The following is a 10,375-nucleotide window of genomic DNA, read 5'->3' on the forward strand; positions in this document are numbered from 1 at the left end:
CACATTAAACTGCTGCACTTGCTCTCTGCGCAGTTTAAACCAAACACCACTGCTACACATAGATTACTGGATAGATTACCGTGTAAACACACCCTTGCAGATGATTGGTCGAGAGGTTTTAGCGCGGCGTGCCGTAGCCAATCAGAGGATTGTTTTTCTGTCACGTCGGTGCACGGATAGTAAGCTAACGGATAATGCAAACATAAACTAATATAAAGAACAAGGATTGACGCTTAAGGCGATAAAGCGCGGGGAGGTTTGATTATTTGGACCGAGTCTTTCTTATTGGACTTTTATTCGTGAGGATGTGGTGCAGCCGTTACTGCGAAGACACGCGAACTGGGTGAAGTAAGCTAACTACCGTTAGCAGTAGCCCCGCTAATTTTTAACGTTGAGCAAGGCCGCGGAGAAATACAAGCGCTGCTTCCTGTTCCAGCTCCATTGAGAATGTAGGTTACGTTACGATATGAGTTACAAAATCGCAGCGGGTGTCTAAGTAGCTAGTCCTGTGGTGTGATCGATCTCATTTTAAGTTTGTTTCAGTTGAGCTCGCGGGCTACCTAGCGTGTTAGCTATTTGGCTAGGTAGCTAGCATGAGTGAACTGACGGACTGCAAACAGTCCGCTGACTCCGCGTCGAGGAAACGGTGTCCATCGCCCGACCACGATGAAGTCGTCCCCAGCAAGTCCACGAAAGTGAGTGACGCATCAAACGAAGCGGGGGTCACGTCGGAAAGTTGCAAAGACAGTGAAGCTGAGAGCAACGTGAAGGAAACAGCTGGGAGCGAGGGCCAGTCGAAAGATAGTGAGAAAAAAGCAGCTGCTGTGAAAACGGATCAGGGTTCAGATAGTACCTGTGTCAACATCTCCAGTGCTGGCGGCCACGATGCCAGCAACTCTGAAAAACCACAGTCCTCAGATGCACGGGGGTCATCTGATGCAAAGGCAGCTCCAGAGAAACCAGCAGGAACAAAGCTGCGTGCCTCAACTCCTCTGGATCAGTCCGACTCAGCAGCCATAGCAGCTGCTGAAGCTCTTGCCAGTCTCACAGGAGGAGATGGGGACGACAGTCAAGAGACTCCTTGCTCATCTGAAAAGGCGAAACAGGTGAAACAGGGGAGCAGATTCAAGCAACGTGGGGCCCATCAGTCTGCGAGAGCAGGCTTCAAAACGCAGGCAGCTGCTGCAGACAGCTCCACATCTGTGCATAGTACTGACAGGGAGGATGCAGATGAGATGCCAGAAGCAGATGAAGGTGATGAATCCATATCGGGGTCATCGTCCACTCCAAGCTCCTCGTTCCCATCGGACAATGAGGACAATGATGATGGGGAGTGTGCCATTGTGTCAGTTAAGATGGCCCCAGAGATGAGGCAGTCGGTGGCCCTCCTGGCGCAGGTACAAATGAGACTGGAAGCGCTTGAGAAGAAAAGCGCCCGGCTTCACCAGCGGCTGGAGCTGAAGATTAGTCGCCAGAGGCGTCCACATCTTGATCAGCGCAGCTCGATCGCAAAAACTATCCCTGGCTTCTGGGTTACAGCTGTATCCTTAACATGAAAAACAAAACCAAACACTTTCTCTATCCCTGTGTTGTGTTTGAGTGACTGAAATATACATGTGTTGTGTTTTCCCTTAACTTTGATGTGCCAGCTGTTGAACCATCCTCACCTTTCAGCTCACATTGACGAGACTGATGAAGACGCTCTCAGTTACATGACTGATCTCGAGGTAGGAAGAGTTTGTGTGTTCTTACAAAGTGTGGTTCTGGTTGTATGTGCCTGGTAGCGAGATCCAGACATTCCCTCATGTCTTTTTCAGATCGAGTCCTTCAAGAATAATAAACTCGGCTACAGGATCCGTTTCCACTTCAGACGGAACCCGTACTTCCAGAACAACATCATCATGAAGGAGCTCCACCTCGGGATGGGAGGTAAAAATAAGCATGCTGATTAAGTCAAGGCAGAGTTGTCTTACATGTGATATATTGGTAAATAATAATGAATTATTTCATTGGAGATGTACATACTGTCTTTCATTTAGCACAAGAAAATGTCAAACAAATCCAAAATGTCCCCAGGATAAGACATTCAATCATATTTTGGAATTAAAACGACAAATGGCAACTCGTTCTCAGGAACAACTGCCAAAAAGTGCTAAAAGTAACGAGTACATAGCCGGAAAACCACAAAGATCAGCAGACTTCTCACGTTCACACCCACAGTGACCGAACGCTGCAGCTGTGCAGTTAATGCTCTAATAAAATATGATGCTATTGTAGTTGTGTGTTCCCTATTCACGCAAACATGGACGGACAGAATAAAACAACTTTCAAAACAATTTAACAAAAATCGCAACAAAAATGTGAATATTTTACAAATGCATTATGGCAGGGCTGTTGCATCACATTATGCAAATGAGCAGTTGTTTTGTTTATCACAAAGACATCACGTCGAGCACAAAACATTCATCTCTCAAACTCAAGACCAAGTGTTCTCTGATAGTACAAACATCTAAAAATGAGTACCTGAGGCTACCTAAAGTCTGATACACCTTCTAATCCTGGCCGCTCATGTTTCAGGATCTCCCATGTCGTTCTCCAACCCCATCCTGTGGCACCGTGGACAGAACCTGACGGCCCACAGCGAACCCAGGAAGACGTCGCGTGGGGTCTACCAGACCTTTTTCAGCTGGTTCAGTGACCATAGCAACCCAGGTCAAGATGATGTAGCACAGGTAGAGCAGATTGCCCCTTCATTTTAATAAAGGGAAATTATTATAGCGCACGGAGATTATTAAGTCGAGCATGTCATTAACTCTGCCACCTTTGATTAGGTAACAAGTATCACCAATTATTTAAAAGTGCATTACAGTAATGACATTCAGAGCTACCGAACTGCGTCTGTTTTTCAGTGTTAATACAAAGTACTTTGTGACATTTCAGCCCACTAGACAAACATTATGTGTCAGATGTCTCAACTTTCTTGCTAGTTTATTGTTAACTAAAATGATTCAGAGGCTCGCACACATTCAGCTTTTTGCCAACAGAAATAAACGGTGATTTTTGAAGCGATACAATGACGACCCTTTGTCTCAGATTAGCACATTAGACAGCACATGTATACACATTGAAATGACCTCTCTGCTGTTGTTTAGATACTTAAGGACGACCTGTACAGAGACCCTCTGAGATACTACCTCACTCCACTCTGGGAACCAAGAGAGAACGGCAGGTAAAACATGTGTACTCAAGCCACAGACATGCAGTGTGTAACTTGTAGTCAGTGGACAAACCAGTTATTAAGCAATAAATTCTTGAAATATTCTCAGCCTCAGGGCCTTGAAATTACAGTTTATGTGTAAACTTTTAACAGTTTCCTGATTTTTTTTTTTTTTTCTTTTTCTGGCTGTTAATACCAGGTGGGATGCATACCGGAACAATGAGTGTGTGTGTGTACTCTTAACGCAATTTTTTTGTGTGTGTGTGTGTGTATCTTTTCTCCAGTGGTGGCAGCGGGGCCAGAGCAGCAGACAACGGTAATGGAGATGACTGTGTGGTGATCTCCGACTCGGACGATGAGCCTGGCGAGGAAGCCGGTGAGGCTGAACAAGGTCACAGCAGGGAGGAGGAGGAGGAGGATGAAGAGGTGGAGGAGGAAGAAGAGGAAGAAGAAGTAGAAGAAGAAGAGGAGGAGAGGGTGCCAAGCGCTGGTAAATGCTATTTTAGCTCAATTATATTTGCTTATTAACTTTAAAGAGATGCCTGAACCCTCAGTAGTCCACACGGCTGGTTTTGGGGCACATTATTTCTAGTAATGCAGATACACATTTCACTTTAAATTATAGATGTATGTGTATTTTGAAGCTTATTCAGGGCTCCAGACTGCAACCATTTATTCACATTTTGCAACTGTTTCTGGTGACAGTAAATTTAATAACTATGATTTGCAAATATGCCCTCTGTGATTTTGTTTTTTTTTTGAAAAACATCACAGTCTATCATGTGAAAAACGAGCAGCAGCGTTGGCGCTGGTAACGTTTTGCCATGGCCGCCACAGCAATAATCAAAAAGCATTCTGTGATCAATCATCTGACCTACTTCCTTGATAAATACGTGGTTATTGTTGCTGCTGCACAATGTGTTTGTTACTCCACCCCAGAGACCCCAGTCTGCCTCCCTCTCCCTCAAGGACAGGAAGAGGGAGTGAGTTGCCCACAACAAGTGTCGCTGTACACATCAGTAATAGCAGTTACCTCGTGAGCTCTCTGCGTGGGTCTGCCTGACCCTGATGTCTGTTACTTTGATTCAGTGGAACACACGATCTACTAATAGACTAATACATGTGATTTTAAAAAAGCAATTCTTATCCTGTATATGATGGGATTTGCTTTATTCCCCCCAGTAGGGAAATTTGTGTTGGACTCAAATGCTGTGCACGTATAACTGCCTCCACAGTGGAGATAATAGCTAAAACACATAAATATCCCAGGAAGAAAGGGGCGAACACGCTATAATCTTTACACTATTTAAACACAGTTTAAACTTTTTGTAATTGATGCTTTTTATAATATCTGGTTTTAGGAGGAGCTGCAGCCTCCCTTCAGAAGTCATGGAAAATAACTGTCTCTTAAAGCACTACTTCACTTTGCGACTTCTTTTGTAGCAGTTGACATGTATTAAAACCTTCGTCATTAATACATGCGAGGGGATTGTAGCGTGACGTGACAAATGAGACCTTCCTCGTCTCTCTCTGTTGCCTATACAAGCCTGTGGACGGTTTGTTTAGAGTTGTTTAATGCTGCTGGACTGTGGGATTCTTCTGTGAAGGACTCGGGTCAGATTTTCCACGACAGTCCAAAGGATGTGACTAAGTGCAGGTTCTCGAGTGCCTCGTCTCAGTGCCTCTCTCCACAACAGTAGCTAATGTCTATTTTAGAAAGTCCGCGGCTGGCTTCCAGCACATCACAAGTTCCACGGAGCCCCTTTAAAATAAAAGCACACTGTTATTTCTGTCTATTTAATACCAAAACATTGAGCAGTAATATAGTCATATTGGGGGAAAAAAGAGTTTGTGTTACGTTGCTTGTCATTTAAGTAGTGCTCCTAGATTTTGTGCTGATGCGCTGATGCTACTAGTGGAAAAAGTGAGTCTGGAGCCCTGTTATTTCAAGCATATTTTTAGAATGGATGTCAGCAGATAGTTGTTGTAATATGATCCTGTGTTTTGAAATCCACAGTGTTGATGTAGCCCATGTTGTGAATTAGAGGCCGACAGCTTGTTGGCATTAAGTGGATTGGCTTGTGTTGTAGCTGTAAATATAAATGTGTGGGTAATGCAGCTAAACTGAATAGACAGGAAATATCTCCTCCTCAGATGAGAGCCCAGAGGAGAAGGATGATGGTGGAGAAATTGTGATTGACGGTAAGTCACTACTCTTAACAGCAGCGCTGCAAATTCACCACTATCACAACAGTCAGTCAGTGCGGGGTGGCAGCTCATCTTGTCTCTCACATTTTCTGCTTTTTGATTATGCTGCTTTTTTTTATTTCACAGATCTGACTGTGCTTTGCTTTAATGCTAAACAAAAAGTTAGGGGTGTTGGTTACAATCATATTTCACATCGGCAAGAATCCTCTGAAGTTATAACCGTCTTACTTTTCGTCCTGCAGGCTCCGACGACAGCGAGCAGGACGAGGAGGAGGCCTGAAGAGTTTTAATCGATGAAGACGGCGAGTCACCAAGGGACCAGAGACCAGGACAATGAAGAGGATGCCCAAGCTGGCGGATAGTACCAGAGCAATTTATTGTGATTTTTATGCACAGAATATTGGTTTGTGTTGTTTTATACCTAAAATAAATAGAACTATGTAAAAATAAAAAAAATGAAATAAAAAAAATCAGGGTTAACCATAATAATAAAGCCAAGGCAGCATGTTTTCCCCTCTATTTTTTACAGTCGGTACTGTGTATTCTGATGTACTCACTTTTTGCAAAAATGGTTTTCTAATCGGTTTAGGCAAATAATGCTCCGTTGATACAAGTAGTCTTCATCACACGACGGCCTGAACACTAAACGTTGATGAGATTTTGATCGCTGATTTAAAACTTTGCATAGGAAATCCTCCAGATGTTTAATGTAAAGACCTTCAGTGGCGTTATTAGTGATCGATTTAAGATGGATTTTTAGCTGTTTTTAGAATCAACATGACAAATGTCACAAACTAAATTGATATCATGACAGTACATTTCAGATGCACTGAGTACTGAACCAAAATTTGTTCTCAGGGATGATCATGGTGGTAGTTTTATGGAAAGAGCATTACCGGTTTTCAGTCATTTACACTCTCTGGTTGTTGTTGGCTGTGTAAAAGGAAACGTGTACTCTACTGTAGTAAATAGGAAACAAATATTGTTTTAATATGCTACCTGTGTTTCTCCTCCGTCATCTATGTGTTCAGTCTTGTTACACACCGATGTCCACCCCCGTTAACATTCTGTAAAACCATCTCTGATGTTTGAAATCATCGCGTAGTTTGACCAGCGTTCTGTGGATTCCTACGTTTTTTTGTAACGCACTCCTACAACAAGTAGCTGAGTTTTGTATCTTCTTTTCTTTAGGATTTAACTTAATTTGCTTTGTTGTGTTTTAAGGTTCTTTTTTTTTAAGAAAAAGGTATTTATTACATTGTTTTTCTGTTCTTTACGTCCACACCATGGCATGCCTGTGAGCATGAAATGTAAGACGGGATGATTACAGTAAACTTACAAGGCTTTTTTTTTTCTTTTTTTCTGTGCACAGTGTCAGTAAATGTAAACGTCAAATGCACAGCAACATAATGGGGTGCACTGTAACAAAATTTTAGTATTTGTATTTGCTTACTTTTCTTAGCAATGACCTGTAAATAATATTTCAGCGTTGTCTTTTGGATGAGACAAGCACACGTGTGTAACCCATGGATAAATTTATCAGATAATCTGGAGTTTTTTCATAAACATGATCAGAAAGTTATATTTTGTGTGCTGTGTTTTATAGAACACTGTAGTTTAAAGATACCTACTTGTTGGTTGCTTTGGTTAATTTTGTTTGCTTTAAGATAAATGTCCACCTTTTGACTCAGACCTAATAAAATAGGCAGTTGTTTCACCTCGCTGTCTGTTGAGCTTTATATATATATGTACAGTAACATCAGGTATTTGGGTCATTCCATGCCAGCTCACCCAATATCCAGAACTTACCCTGGTTAATGTCATGGATTTCCTTGAAAAAAATGATGTTGAAACTTGATGTTTATGCCGATGGAGAAGTTGATTCTTCTTAAAGTTTGGCTGAATTGTTGTCAGAAAGTAGTTCAGAGATTTCGAAAATTGTGAAATAATGTGTGTATTAAGCTGAGAAACTCATTAATATTTTGTCCAGACACAGAACAACAAACCAAAACTTTACAAGCTGTAACTTGCACATTTCCAGAGCCGAGTGAAAAACAGGCTCAATAAGTATCAGACAAAAACCTTGAAATGAACGTGGTACAAACATCTACAGAGGAAATAAAAAAGCTATGAAGAAAAATAATGAAGTTATATAACATCTTAGATTGTTTTTATATGCATACGCAATGAATATTAACACTTTCACGTTAGAAAAGTTGTAAGGAAACAAAAAATAATCCTTGGGAAAATCAGTCCAAATAACCAAAAAAGCTATATGTACCTTGATCTATGGCACTCAATTTTTTTAATGCAGGACCGAACAACTTCCAGAAAATATGTTTGCAAGAAAGTGAAAACTAGTGGAGCGTTTTCTTTTGGGTCTCTTGAATGTTAAGGACACATTTCAACCCAATCTAGTGAAAAATGAGCGATTGCTGAGAACACGCATACAAAGAAACACATAAAATGCTGAAATTCAGCTCTGAGGGCCAAACACCAGAACCTCATAACTTAAAAAGTATTTGAAGTACAGCTATAGGAATTTAGTAGGAATGAAGTTTCAACATGAAAGAAAATCCATGACCTGAGCTGGGAGGCCCTCGGTGAGTTGGCATGAAATGACCTAATTCTGCATTTGCTGCAGAATGAGCTTGTTCTACATTGTAGTTTATGCATAAAACAACCACAAGGTGGCAGTGCACATTAGATTATCGCCATCTTGACACTCTGTAGGTGTTAGTTTTGTTTATGGGTGTTTACAGTTTATCATACAGCACTTTGATGCCAGCTTTTAGATGTGTGTACATGACAAATATGTGTCATCATGTGACATCTTGCATTTACTCAGCTGCCTCAAACCTAAAAAAAAAACAAAAACAAGTCCTAATAACAAAGATCCACGTGTGACTTAATTACATAAAAGTCACCTCTCTGATATTCTTGGCTGCAACATGTTCTTCTTGAAGTGCGAAATCAAACAAAACCCGCTGAGATACAGCTGTTCTTTTAATGTGCTCCATCTTTGATGTGACGGCAGCAGAGTGTGATATCTGACATTTTGAATGTAGCACTGCAAATAGCCCCGGGCAAGACATTTTTGGACAGGCCCAGACAAAGGAGCAGCAGCGGTGTTGCAATGGTACACTTAAACCCTTGATTCCACTTTTAATGCACAGCTATAAATATTCCACCGGCGAAAACCTGTCCTGCTGTAGGCCCAGCAGCACCCGGGGTATGCAGGCTAGGATGGGCATATACTATTAATACTGATGATGGAAACACGTTATACCCCGTGAAATGATCCCATGTGAAACACAGTGTTTGCCTCCTCTTTGAAGCTGCATTATCCAGCCCCCCCTCTGAGCACAACATGTTTTTATGACTATGAATTAATAATGCGTTTGGTTCCTACAATATTGATCGTGACAAACTAAGTACAGATTGCTGCGACAACAAAGCCGTCCTCGGGCTGCTTTGTGGTCTGAGGGTTGTCTGTGAAGCCTTTGTTATGTATGGGGTGGCAAGGGCCTAAATGGATTCCCCCCCGTGTAAACTACACTCCCATGAGTTGAGCCGGTGTTGCTACTGTACACAAATCATCTTGTCATGCTGCTTCATGCTCTCACGTTTCACGGAGTAGTCCTGCCACTCCGACTGATTCACTATGAAGTAGAAAAAATGAAAAGATGACACACAGTGGCTCATTCTTCATTGTGTGATTGATGCTGTGGAGGTATTTTCTCCCTTAAAAAGTGCACAAAGTAAAGTGCTTGTGCTGCTCTCTTTTGTGAGTAATCTGATAGGTTGAGGTAAGGCCCATGAATACCAACTACCTGTGTTCCCGTGTGTGTCTCCTGCACATGTCTGCATGCTCACAGGCTTGCATTCTTCTACGCACCTCCATGCATGTCTGCAGCAGCCGCACGCCACATGCATATTTGCAGGTTTTCAGCCGCACTGTGCGTGCATACACGTGATTGTCTCCTTGTCGGCTAATCAAGATGAAGCACAGCATTTGAACTGTGCAGCGGGGGCAAACAGAGAGGGGATGAGAAAGGAGAAAAGAGTGAGTATGATTGAGGGAAATGGATGAGTGCAGCGATAAGCGGAGCTGCCTGGGCCCTGACAGATACACACAGCAGATGGATGACTCTTATCTGGGAGATCACAGAGTGCACACTCACGCCTGGGCCCAGTTACACAGAGCCACAATCACACCAGACAGACGAGTAGGCCTACCCCCCACCAATCACATTGCACATGCAGTACGCACAGAAAAATGCACACCTACACACACACACACGCTCACGCACACACAACCACTTGACAGAACAGATTGCGGCGCTTGCGTTACCTTCCTGTCTCTGACATTGAAATTCACCTGGAGTCTGGTGTCTCAAGGATGTGCGCACAGGGAGGAGAGAGGAAGGGTGCCGGGGGAGATAAGGGAAATCAATTTCACTTTAATTGAAGCTGCAGAGCCGGGTGCATGTGTTCGTCTGCATGCATGCACACACTGTACACATGTATGTAGGCGCACAGATTTATCTGCCACATGCTCTATTCTCACTTTTTTTTTTTTTTCCCAGCCTGACAGATTTTTTTTTCTTCTCGATGAATCTCTGAGCTCAAACAAAAAGGTTAAGATTGGAAGTCACACGTACTCAAAACAAAAAAAAACAATCTGGACTGCTTTTTGGACACTTAAACCATTAAGCGCCTATTACCAAAGGCTCCTGCAAGACTGCTGACAGATTTACCTTTCAAGACACAAGCACTGTACTTTCACTCGCCCGCCTCACATCCACACTATCCTCCTCTTCATGTACAGTAACCCTGCCTCCCTCCCTGGCGCACACCCCTTGTTATTTGGAAAGTGCTCCTCTTCCACAGCTGTTGATTCACCCAGCTGCATTTTATAGCGAGGGAGAGTGCCAGTCTTGTCTTGAA

General features: G+C 42.6%; 1 protein-coding gene across 2 annotated transcripts; it reads left to right on the forward strand.

The window, feature by feature from the left end:
* The first annotated feature begins 132 nt into the window (after positions 1–132).
* On the forward strand, positions 133–7,142 carry tspy (testis specific protein Y-linked). Of its 2 annotated transcripts, XM_084366737.1 has the most exons (8): positions 134–1,541; positions 1,650–1,727; positions 1,818–1,929; positions 2,578–2,732; positions 3,153–3,229; positions 3,502–3,707; positions 5,372–5,419; positions 5,668–7,142. In XM_084366737.1, the coding sequence occupies exons 1-8, from the start codon at positions 594–596 to the stop codon at positions 5,703–5,705; spliced, it is 1,662 nt and encodes a 553-aa protein (XP_084222863.1). In that variant the 5' UTR covers positions 134–593; the 3' UTR covers positions 5,706–7,142. The 2 variants fall into 2 exon arrangements, with proteins under 2 accessions (XP_084222864.1, XP_084222863.1); XM_084366738.1 differs by lacking the exon at positions 5,372–5,419 and having other exon boundaries at positions 133–1,541.
* The last annotated feature ends 3,233 nt before the right edge of the window (positions 7,143–10,375 follow it).

The sequence above is a fragment of the Pagrus pagrus genome, assembly GCF_965226575.1.
Source record: "Pagrus pagrus genome assembly, chromosome: 11".
Classification (NCBI taxonomy): domain Eukaryota; kingdom Metazoa; phylum Chordata; class Actinopteri; order Spariformes; family Sparidae; genus Pagrus; species Pagrus pagrus.